This window comes from Macadamia integrifolia, chromosome 11 (genome assembly GCF_013358625.1).
Source record: "Macadamia integrifolia cultivar HAES 741 chromosome 11, SCU_Mint_v3, whole genome shotgun sequence".
NCBI lineage: Eukaryota > Viridiplantae > Streptophyta > Magnoliopsida > Proteales > Proteaceae > Macadamia > Macadamia integrifolia.
Genome location: NC_056567.1, coordinates 28,063,512 through 28,076,255, shown reverse-complemented (window position 1 = coordinate 28,076,255; position 12,744 = coordinate 28,063,512). Strand labels below are relative to the sequence as shown.

General features: G+C 36.3%; 1 protein-coding gene across 1 annotated transcript; it reads left to right on the top strand.

The window, feature by feature from the left end:
• The first annotated feature begins 1,341 nt into the window (after positions 1 to 1,341).
• LOC122093479 (protein ACTIVITY OF BC1 COMPLEX KINASE 7, chloroplastic-like) lies at positions 1,342 to 6,831 on the top strand. The gene is made up of 6 exons (XM_042663826.1): positions 1,342 to 1,364; positions 3,568 to 3,629; positions 3,732 to 3,806; positions 5,571 to 5,675; positions 6,261 to 6,402; positions 6,541 to 6,831. The coding sequence occupies exons 4-6, from the start codon at positions 5,586 to 5,588 to the stop codon at positions 6,612 to 6,614; spliced, it is 306 nt and encodes a 101-aa protein (XP_042519760.1). The 5' UTR covers positions 1,342 to 1,364; positions 3,568 to 3,629; positions 3,732 to 3,806; positions 5,571 to 5,585; the 3' UTR covers positions 6,615 to 6,831.
• The last annotated feature ends 5,913 nt before the right edge of the window (positions 6,832 to 12,744 follow it).

Below are 12,744 nucleotides of genomic sequence, written 5' to 3'. Positions count from 1 at the left end.
ACTATGGATTTCCGAGAGGAGAAAGACTTGGTTGCTGGTTTCAGGAGATTTAGGGCTTAAATAGAATGGAGGGAGAAGGACGGCGGGAGAAGGACTCGAGGGAGAAGAATCAGTTGACTCACCCATCGACTTCTCATTCACACAGAGAGAGAGACAGAGGAGGGGAGAGAACTGGTGCTGCGTGAGTGCTCTCCTCCAGTTTACGATTCTGAAGTTTCTTCTCTTGGAACCGTTTGTTGTTCCTGTCACTTCTTCTAGTGCTGCTCCGGCTCTGGCTCCGACTCCGGCTCCGGCTCCTGCTCCATCGCCATGGGAGAAAGACAAAGGAGGGGATACAACTCAGACCCACGATATCGTTCATCTTCTTTGGGTTGGATGTTCATCTGAGGTGAGCAAAGATTTTGTTTTCAGCCTATTTTCCATGTCATACGTTTTTTTGTTGTTGTAATCTCTGTGTGTATGTGTGTTTTTTTTTTCTCACTTCACAGAGAATCGAAAGAATCTCATTCCCATGTTTGTTCGTGGGTCTGCGTGAGTGCTCTGTTGGGATCAACAAACCTTACCATCGGTCATCTTCTTCCCATAACTTGAGGTAAGCAATGATCTTTTGATGTTTTAGTTTTCCATGTCTTATTGATTTTGTTTTTGTAATCTGTGTTCTTTTAAATTTTTTTTTCTCACTACACAGAGAATCGAACGAATCCCATTCCCATGTTGGTTCGTTCGAACCTCTTACTATTCCTTTGAGAATGGGAGTCACATTTCTGATATTGGTTCATAGCATTTTCATAATTCACATATCTCATATGCTTATAAATGGGTGAGCATACTTCTCAGTGTTCTCAGAACTGCTTTACCATTATATGCCTTCCTATATTTTCATTGTCAATGGGTAGATGTCTACTAAAAGACAGTTTGTTTCAATATATTTTGCCGAGGTTTAATACAAGTGTTGGCTATAGTACACCCCTTGGGACTGTATTGCAGTTCACAACCAATTTCTACTTTTGAGGCCCCCCCAATATGAAGGATACTCAGTACTTTAGCAGGTGAATATATGTCTCATTCATCTCCAGTTGTGTTTGTCTTTTTCATATTATTTTTTTTCATTAACCTGTGTTTTACAGTTATGTTGCATAATTTAGAACTGATTGGTGTCCATGTCCTCATTATAGGGCACAAACCCATTCACTGATTGAAATAGCCGAACCTAATCATGCATATGTAGTTTTTGACGTTTTTATTTGCCTCCAATTTAAGTAAGTTGCAGGGAAATCAAGTAAGATTTGATAAGAATCCATAGACAACTTATTAATACGGAGTGAGAAATAGTACTGTAATAAGGGCCTTTTCAACACTCGAAGGTTCGATTCTACCTTTGTCTCTGTGGATTGAACATGGATTTGAATGTGTTGGCATTTTTCATTTGAAGTTATGAGGGACATGCATAGGCTTTATATCTTTTATGTTGGAGAATACCACTTTTATCCATGTTTTTACGCAGTCAAAACTAGCCCAAATGTCAATTTCTGGTTTGATGTCTGAAACCATGCATTTGCAATGATCTTGACCATTAATTTAGCCAGCCCTTGGACAGACTGTGATGCAGTATTTGGGCACCAGCAGTAGTGCCAGGAAGAAGAAGAAAATTGAGTAGTGGCCTAGCCTGACCAGAATTTGTTCCAACAAATCCAGCTCAAGTCTAGTCCTGTCGCAGGGTCTTGTTGAGTCATATTTTATTTGTTATTTCTCTTATTACTCAAGTGGTCGAGTCAGTTTAGCACTTCCCTAATAGCTGGTTGATGGGGAGGAATTTCCAGTATGTTTGGGTTTTATTTTATTGCTATTTAGTTGGCTGGAATAGGAGTAATCAATTTCAGTCCTTGATATTCTTTATTATTTTCGTATTTGATTCAAGGAAGGACTCTTCAATACAGCCTGTGGCTGGATATTTTAATCAGTCTTTGTTTCTGTTTATTTGCTTCCTTATCTGTTCAGGATTGGATCGGTTGCAGCCTTTCCTTTTCAGTGTCTGATTCAGTTTACAGAAGTTTTAGATAAGCATGTAAAGGCTTAACATCCCCCCACCCTCGATTTTGTGAATGAAGAAAGCTTTGGCTGCAACTATGGTCTGTAGATTTCAAGCTGTGGATTCAGGAGTTGTTTTCTGCTGAGTATTGTGCAAGGATCTGGTGGATTCCTGAATGTCTTATCTTTCCAATCTCCATTTTCCTTCTCTCCAGGCAGTATAGGTCAGATCTCTCTAATTCTTAAATCCTGTGATTTTATTTCTGTTTCAGTTTCTGAATAATTCTGGTCCATTTCTTTGAGTTAATCTTTACTCAAACTCTGCTGAAACTTTGTGTCAAATTGCTTAACTAGTTATCAGTTTCAGATTCTGTTTGTTTTCAGTTTTCCAACTGAGTGGTAGATCCTACTGCAACTCAATTTCTCAAATCCTGATTTTCTGGAACTGATCTCTTGATTTGATCCCTGTACTGTTTAAAGTTTCATAATTATGTTTAATTTTTAAATCAGATTAGTATTTGATTCTGTTTTGAAACCCTAAGGCCTTGCCATCAAATTTACTGTTTATTCTGGGTTTTCAAGTTTCCTACTTACAGTCTCTTCAATATTTCTAAATCTAACCTTCAGAGTACTTCCAAACTTTGCTGGAATATTCTACTACCTGTTTTAACTACTTGACCAGAAGTTCTTTCTCGTCTGATCGGTTTTGACTGCATCGACAAGTTTTCTCTTAGATCTGGTTCCTCACTTTCATGCATGATGAAAGTTTCGACTGAGATATTTAGGTTTAGGTTTTGACAGAAACCGAGATGAAACCTTGAGTCGATACTGACTCCTACCAAGTTTCTACCAGTTTTGACCAGCCCATGACATGTTGTGTTTTGCCATAAATTCCAGATTTTGACCCATATCTCAGCTTCAGGCTTGGTCGAAACCAGCCTCGAGAACAAGATGTCGATCCTTTTCATGCGATTCTAGATTTCTCTGGGATTTCTGAACCCTATTTATTAGGTGGCCTCAAAATCCCTTTAGACTATATTTGAAAATTTGCATTGTTTGGTAGAGGTTTTAGATGTGAACGATTGCATACATTTGAATCATGGATGAATTAAACTTATGATATTGCCATGCATGTGTACCCATTTCATTTATCTGTATCCTGGACTGGTTAAATATTTGGGTGCTGGTAGGATTGGATGCAGATCCTTTGTGGTTTGTGCCAAAGGACCTGGATTATCCCTATGAGCCAGTCATGAGATAGCCAAGGCATCCTGAGAATGCTAATTAAATACACCTAAGCAAACTCTTTGATAGCCAGTCGTATTTCCTAAAATACCAATAGATACTTGTATTGAGCTCATGATTCTGCTTATGGAATAATCCCTGAAATGCAGTAGCAGAGGATCTGGACTATTAAGTGCTTAAGCAATTATTACTTGGCTTGATAAAAATCAAACAATTTAGGGGCCACAGGAAGAACAGGATCAGCAGGAAACCTTTAAGCTTAGGAACTTATTTGGGTTCTTATGATTGGTCCAGGAATTGGTTACACGCTAGATCCTGATTTTTCCTTTGTGAAGATTGCTGCACCTTATGCACAGGTAATTGTGTTTTAATTGAAAAACGAGATGCTTACCTTTTCCCTAGGTTTAGCAACATTATTATCCAAAGAAATCTACCTCTAATATTTTGGCAAAGTACAGGAGCTATTAGATTTAAAAGAGAAGCAGCGCTCCGGAACACAACTTGTCGAGGAGATAAGGAGACAAGCCAATGATGTACTTCTTTTTCCACACACTCTTTTCTTTCAAAGCGATTTTTTTCAAAGCAATGGATGGCTGCTGTAATAGATATTGTCTCTTTCATATTGTTGTGAAAATATTTCTGACAGTTGATAGAATGAAAATCTTCCTGTGTCAGAAATTTTGTCATTCTTATTCATATTCAGTTAGTATTCTCTTTGTCCTGAGGATGAGAATATGCCTATTTAGGACATAGAATTTTCTATGCTTAGAGGGTGGACCTTGGCGCAATGCTAAGGTTGTTCCATTGTGACCAAGTGGTCACGGGTTTGAGTCAAGAAACGGCCTCTCCGTGAAGCGGGGGCAATGTTGCATACGTGATGACCCTCCCTAGATCCCAAAGTGGCGGGAGCCTCGTGCACTGGTATGCCTTTTTTTAAGTTTCTATGCTTCACACCATTTTAGGATTATTCATTCAGAGGTCAATTTAATCTATTGTTTATCTTAGTTGACTTACCTTGTTTACCAAAAAAACAAAAAGAATGACCTTGTGTAAATGGAAATGGAATTGCTATTTTTTATCTCTAAAGCTGTAGAAACATCAAAGCACCATATAGTTAATGCTTTTAGTCTATACACTAAAGATGGACATGTTATGTATTAAACATTAGTAGTTATTGATTTTTGAGAAATGTTTGTAGTACTTATATAATCCAAGTGTTCTATAGTAGAGCTTAAGCGAATTAAGAAGCACTTCTTAGGTACTAAATGAGTGAGTGAGAGATGTTTGAATATTTTTTATCTGTTGTAGATCTGAATAGAAAATAGGGCATATTGGATGAAGTTTGATTATGCAGCAAAAAGAGTCGATGCATGTATGAAGTGCCAGATGCACAAAATGTAACATGTTTTTTTTCCCCCTGCGTGAGACTTGTGCTTAGGCATTTGTGAGGTGAAAATTCATGCTAAGTTAAATATACAATCATGTTTAACTATATGAGTCTTATAATCTATTAAGGCTACATGGTGCCATGCTGCCAAAAAAGGATAACATTTACTCTATGTGAAGTATAAGGAATTATTAAAAAATCTTTGTTTACAAACATTTGTTTATTTAATGACTGAAATGTGTACAATGGGAGTGCTGCCAGGCTGCGTGGCCCCTGCGCCAGCATGGGGGCCAATGAGAGTGGCGCATGGGCATTCCAAGGGTAGGGTGGGGTTGTCATTTTACTGCCCCATGTGAGAGGGTGTAGGAGGGCGCTGCCAGGCAGCGTTCTTTTTTCCCTCAATATTAATAGAATTCCTTAGTCAAGTTTGAAAAAATATATGAGTTTCGCAAATAGCTTGGGTTGTTTCTGACCAGGTCCATGGAATGGTCTGGTAACATACCAGGTCTAACGTATCTAATGAACAGGATCAGGACCAACCATAGCACGTGGAAAATCAGCTTGAATAAGAAATACCAAAATACACATCTTCTCTTATCTGAATTGTCAAGAAAAAGAGAAATTACTAAAGCTTTATGAAGCTCCCAAAATTAATGCATACTCCAGATGCTCAAAATCAAATTTATTAGGCTGGTTCTTGGTGTGTAGAATGTTGTTGGATGGATCCATCCAGCTGTAAGTCCTGATCCTCTGGAGAGAAAACAAATGTTAGTTCTTTGGTCCCCAGACCACACAGATCTTTTGGCCCTGGTTTCCAAAAGACTCCTTGTAACGCTTCTTATATATTGCTTTTCTAGTCCATATTTTAACTAAGATGTCTGTACAAATACAGTTTTATTTTTAATTGCAGGCCAGAGCATACACCATGTCCATGCCATACAGAGTCCAGCGTATAGAGGAATTCGTGAAACAACTTGAGACGGGAGATTTAAAACTCCGAGTGAGGGTACTTGAGGTAGTTTAGACTTCTCAACTTCTTTAGATTATTGTTGAACGGTGTTTTTACTGAAAATAGTAAAAATCGTACAAAGTCTTGTTTACTGATGAAGGCAAGTGTGGACTCTTTCTGGTAGAATTCAATTATAAATGTTGGATCCAAAATCTCCTTTGTGACTCCTTCCCACTCGTCATAAGCAATGAGGTTCAGAACCCTTACCAAAACCTTCTAGTAATGGAAGATTAGTGCAATGTTCAGAGTTGACAAAGGGAGTTATGGTGACCAAAGTCATTGTGGTGTCAAGGCAAGCCAAGGTGATGGCCAGAAGACCAAGGCTAGATTTTTAAGCATGTGACCCTTGAGCCATATGGTGACTGGTGCAGAAGACCAGATGAAGATCTTGTATGACTAGCAATGAAACAATGTTTTATCAAAATAATTTCCAAAAAAAATAAAGGAAAACTTTCCGGGAGGGGCTGTTTTGACATTTTCTCATATTCAAACTTTCTGTTCTAGATTATTTTGTTTCATTCTGTATTTTATACTTAAGTTTTCCTTTCATAACATAATATATTTGATGCTTTCAAAATCTTTGTTCATCAGTCAGAAAGAGCTGCCCGGAAGGCAACTGTACTTCAAATGGCCACTATTTATACTGTTTTTGGTGGAACCCTGCTAAATATTGGGATCACAGTTAGCAGCCTAGGTAGCCAAGTAATAGCGAACGGATCTTTCATTGGAGCTGGTAAGTTTATCATGTTTATTTCGCATTCTCTAGATAAGAATTCAGTATCAGATTAGCCATTTCTCTGATGGTAGGTCATAATAAACTATTCTCCCCTCTCCCACCCCCAAAATTACCCCCCTCAAAAATAATTTGCAGGTGTTTTCTTCGCACTATTAATTAGGTCCATGCAAAGAGTGAAGAAGCTTGATAAATTTGAGAAGATGATTTGATTCTTGTGCAGGGAGCAAGCACCTCTCTTACCTGTATAGTGAATCTAAATTTTCTGTTTCAATTATTTAACAGTGAAATTGTTTGGTGGTGTGCATGCCATCCTCATGAGTTGTAAGGCATGTTTCTGCACCATGGTTATTTGTAAAGGAAATTTTGTAAGAAAATTATTTGCAATCTAAGGGTCCAGTACAGAAAATGTACCTGTTTATATTCCAATCTTTATTTTTGGATCTAAAGGGGATGGGTTATTTTTGGCAATAGTTACCAGTAAAAAGATGATAATAAGTAGACAAGAATTTGATATTTTGGCTAACCAGGATACACCTTATTCTAGTAATGGAACTGGCAGAGATCCCCAAACCAACCCAACATCTTTTCTCACAAAGGGAAGATTGGCCTTTTCCGACTATTACTGTATTACATCAATGTGGAACCCTCAGATCCGTCGTGTGTCAAATTTCCAGAAATCCCCTTATATCATTGTTTATCAGCGCCATACATATTCACAAAAAATATTGAGTTTTACTTCTTTATTAACATGGGACCTTAGGTCACAACAGTAAAAGTACAAATATTGCAACCTGGTGGTCGAGCGGTTGAACAACCTTTTGATATTCTCGGGGTAAGGATGCATAGTTCTCGCCTTATTGGACCTCGTACATGTAGGAACCATGTGCACCGATTATGCCCCTAGGTGGTAATCAAGGATTTAGGGGACGGATGCAAATACTGATCCAATACCGATTTGGATCGGATCGGTGGGTATCGGTCTATTTTACCCTTATTTTTTCTAAAAGTACTATTTTTTTTTTATCATTTTACCCCTGAAACGATACAGAACACTGATTCGGATTGGTCAAAAATCGGGGATCATCCTCAATTGATACTGATTTGATACAACCAATACCAGACCGATACTTGAAACTATGGTGGTGGTATAACTTTCAAGAGTGTAGCTTATTTACATATAGGTTCTTTGGAACATCTCAAATTAACAGTACTATTGTGTATCTAAACTTCCTTCTTTCAGCCCAGTTCAAGGCTCTATATATACCTTAGATGTTAACAGTGATTAAAATAAACACCTCTTTTTCTTGTTATTATTATTATTATTTAAATAAAAACTGATACTCCATGGTAGTAATCATGATCCTCAAGCCGAAGTCTCCATATAGCAAGCAATGCTTACACAGTAACAAATACCATTTATTAATTCATATTAAACCAAAAAATTAAGAGAGTTTGAAACATAGAAACATTTTAAGATGATCTGATTGACCCATGTGTCATTTTGACGTTTGGCAATAATAATGTCATAAGAGTGTTACTTTTTCAAATGTTACAAGACACAAATTTTGACATGTGAATAGATGATGTAATCATTTAGGCCTTGAGATATGGAGGATATGATCTTAGATTAGTGAGTCGTCAAATTTTATAGTCTAAATCAATTAAATACTTTTTATAGTCTAATTCAATTAAATACCTTTCGCATATTCCAAATGTATTAGTACTTTAACCATTACTGTACATCATCCAACTCGAAACAGTGATATCGGAGATTATTTTGTTTGTTTGGCCCCATCAACCGACATAGGTGGGCAACGTGCATGATTTTTTTTAGGGAAAATTACTTGATTACCCACTTATGGGTTTCCTTTTACAAAATTACCCACTAAAAGTTTCAGTTAACAAAAATACCCAAAATTAGGTTTTCCTCTACGAAATTACCCACTTAAAGTTTAAGTTAATAAAAATACCCAAAATTGAGTTTGGGTTTACAAAACTACCCACACAAACTTTCAATAATAAAAAAATACATGATTATATGTGGAAGATGAAGACTCATTATTTTGGGTAGTTTTGTAAACCCAAACTTGATTTTGGGTATTTTTGTTAACTGAAAGTTTGGGTGGATAGTTTTGTAAACCCAAACCCAATTTTGGGTATTTTTATTAACCAAAACTTTTGGTGGATAATTTTGTAAAGGGAAACCTAAAAGTGGGTAATCATGTGAACTAATGGTTTTAAGAAATGGACCAGTCATTAGTTGTTCACTTGTTCCCACCCTACCACCGGTTAAAGGTATATCGATACGTATCGGTTGATGCATATCGGGATTGTTGTTATCTGATATTGATACTATAGTAGTGGTATTGGTATAGAGAGGATGAAAAGATCCAGGAAAAAACACCAATACCGACACCTAAGACCTTGTGTCCTACCCTACCATCTGATCTACCATAAGATTGGAATATTTGGAAATCTTATAGAAGACATCAATCGATCTATGGCCATGAATGGTACACCACGAAGGAACTAAGAGTCTATCTCTCTCTTTTTTTCTTTTCTTTTTATCGGCAATTAATTAACATATTCTTTTTATAAATCATTAATTTTTTAATTCATATTTTCCAATCAAACCAAACTAAAAACTAGTAGTTAAAACCAAAATTAATCCAATTAATTACTATTCAACTTTTGAGTTTTTCTTCATTGTAGAGTAGGGTTCAGCCACCATACTAGGGCCATTAATATCTGCCCCCTATAGTATAAAATATAAATCAATAATATCCTCCTCCCCTCGCACAATACCTCTCAAGACCACCCCAAACTCCAATCCGTTGACCGTGTGTGCCAATGAACTCAAGTCCAAATTTAAATAATAATTGTTTTCTATTCAATTTTGATTTACTTTTGACATCTCTCTCTCTATATATATACGTCCACCAGGAAGTAGGATAGGCGTTAACACCTCACATGTATGTGGAAGTGAATAGATGTTTGTGTAGAGGAACTCTTCTCCTTTATTATGTCTCTCTCTCTCTCTCTTCCCACTTCAAAGAGTGAAGACTCAATGGAGTTGAGATCCACATACGTGTGTGAGGTGTCAACACTCGTCTTACTTAGTGCTATTTAAAGGATAGAGAAATACATCTATTTATTTTATATGTACCTAATGATCCTAATCTATAGAGACAGATAGAAAAGAGGGAAAAATAATGATTAGGAACCTCAAACTTAAGATCTCCTTAATAAACATGGACTTAATGCACCACAACTTCACAAAATACACTAAACAGTTGTCGTTAGGTTTCGGCATCTAACCTGTACATGCAGAGTTACTCTGCATCAGAATTCAGAACTCAACTCATTATAAAGAGTATTCCACCAAGAAACGTTTATGCCATTTGGCTTGCATGGGAATGGTGTCCTCCTTTTATTTCTATATATATATGTACTGGTTAAAGAAATAATAAGAAGGTAAGAAAGAAAATTCCTCGTTCACCACTTTTTCTTCCCCCACCCCCAATGAAATTTTCCCTTAGTTAAGGCCTAAGGGGTGTGGTGAACTTAAAGTGAAAATATATAGCAGCGAAGGGCCAATTGGTGCTGGGTACCCAGGAGAATAATATCATCTCAGTTTTATAGGAGATTGGCTGCAGGTGGGTGGTCTTGGAATGATGATGTACTTAAAAATCTTGATTGATAGGTGGTCTTGGATTTTTCCACAAGAAAGCTTTTCTAATTCTTGCAGGGAAATTACTAGGGAAATTTGAAATAAACGAACAAAATAAGGTATAAAGAAAGTCAAACCCTTGCATGGAGATTAGCTAATTAATTTGACTAAGGATTATGGAAGCTAGCAAGAATGTTATCCTTAAACACATCTGTGTTCCTGCTAAATTTCATTGTTGACAGTTTAATAAGCAACATTATATTATGGGTGATGGGTTCTGATACGTCCAAAATCTTCTCGTCTAACGGGTGTATAACATGTGGTATCCAAAAAGCCAAGTATAAAATGAAGGATTGTCCACTAATCTAAGGCATTTGCCCACAAGGATAAGCAAGACATATTCTCCTTTACCGGGATTATGATTTTATTACTCATATTCTATAAAAGAGGAAGGAAGAACAAAGAAAGCATGTCAATCTCTCTTTCAATTCATTATTGCTGTTCAAAATATTAACTTAAGCATTGAAGAGTCCTTCCCAGAATCCATTTCAAACCTCACTTTATTTTTTATGTGTTTCCGTTGCCGACGGTCAATTTTTTATCACAACAAATCCAACACTATTAAGTTTTAATCTAAATGAAATCAGCTATGTGGTAAAATAAAGTATTGAACAAATGTAAGAGTGCACTAAGGACTATGATGAGTATGTAAACATATATAGGATGATATGCCTTTAGAATTAAAGAAGGGTATGTAATTGAATTTTGAGTATGGTTTTAACAGTCACTTCAATTCCTAATATATATCCAATTAATTGTCAAAATTACCACAACATTTCTCCACGTGACCAAATTAAGGGGTGCCCATCTAGAGAACTTCTCAAGAGTATTTGCTCATCTAAGAAAACTTGTGCCTTAACTAATCTATGTAGATTAAGTTAGAAAGGAAAGAAATAGCTAGCCCACCACAAGAGTAATACGACAGTGGCGTGGATGCCATTTGTACCACGGGCCATGCACCATTGCATGCGGTGCATGAGAGAGAGAGATGAAAGATTTGAGAGAGATAAATGCATGCATACCAAGTAAAGTTATAGGTTTGCATAGACCAAGAGACTCTTCTATAAGGTTTCGTTTGTTTGTAGGTAATGATTACTTTAATGGAAAGTTTTCAAGTAAAATTCTCGTCTGTTATTATAATTTAATCCTACATTTTTTCCTTTAACATTGGTTTTATCCTAGAAACAACGGAAGACTTAAAAAAAATACTTAACCAATCCTTAACAAAAATATATTTAACCAATAAAAAACGACAAATTATACTATTTTGTCGTTGTTTATTGGGTCACTTATTTTCTTGTAACTCAAACTTTATTGGACTACTTTCTATCAATATATATGTTTATTTAAATTATAATCTTTTCTTGTTTTTTAATTAAAGGTCCCTTATTTTCTTTGTAACTCAAAATTTATCGAACTACTTTCTACCAAAAAAAGTTTTTTTTATTATTGGACTACTTAAGTGCCTTTTGTCTGTAGTTCCTCCAGTGTAGATGATATAGATCACGAAAAATACAATTTTTGTCAAAAATCTATCCTTTGGGCAATATTGTTTGTCTTCTCCGTTGTCCTTATGGAGAGGCAAGATCTAGAGAGATGAGAAGAGAATTAAGATGGAGTTGCAGAGTTCGGAAGGAAGCTCACGAATGTTAAGACTGGAAGGGAATAAAGTTAAAAACATCAAATTATCCTGCACTTACTAAAGAAATCTATAGTGAATTAGAGGACATAAAAATAAGGTTAAAAGTAATTTGAGACCTTGTGAGGTGTCAAGAGGATTTTCCTTCATCCACGAAATCTCTCCACCCACCATTGTGTCCTTTTTTCACCCACCATCTATTAACAAAAGTTTTTTTTTTTTCCCCCCAAATATTATCTGACTCGGGATAGCCCCTATAACTTTATTAAAAAAGAAATTGATAATAAAAAAACAAGGGGGGACATAACCCACCTTACCCCAACCTAGGAGAGACAAATCACTCTATCGCTCTCAAACCCAAAAGAAAACACTTATAAAATAACTATTACATTCAAAAGACTGGTAAACCAGCTTTATCCTCTCGAATGATGCAACTAAGATCACCTGGAGAGGATCATCGCCATAGAAAATCAAATTTATTATAGATTCACAAGCAAAATTAGCTAACATATCAGCTGCTCGATTGCTTTCCTGAAATGAAAATGAGATGTAGGCTCTCAGAGAATCGCAGAGGTTGATAACTTCCTGAAACCAATACCAACAACTCTACAAATTACAAGATCTTTGGGTAACTAGCTTCACAATCAAGGAGGAGTCAGAATTAACATAAAAATCAGAGAGGTCCAATTCCCCACACAATCTCAATCCATCTCTAAGAGCTCTCAACTCAACTATTGAATTTGAACACACCCCCATAGAAATTGGAGAATGCCGCAAGAATATTCCCATTGTTGTTTTTAATAATAATGCCTCTCCCACCACTAATGCCCAGATTTCCCTTACTAGCACCATCCACATTCAGTTTAACAGTATGAAAGGCATGACACCAATAAATAGGAACAGAAGTCTTACATTGACTAATAGGAAGATTTAACTTAAATACCTACAAAATAAGATCTATCTCTCAAAG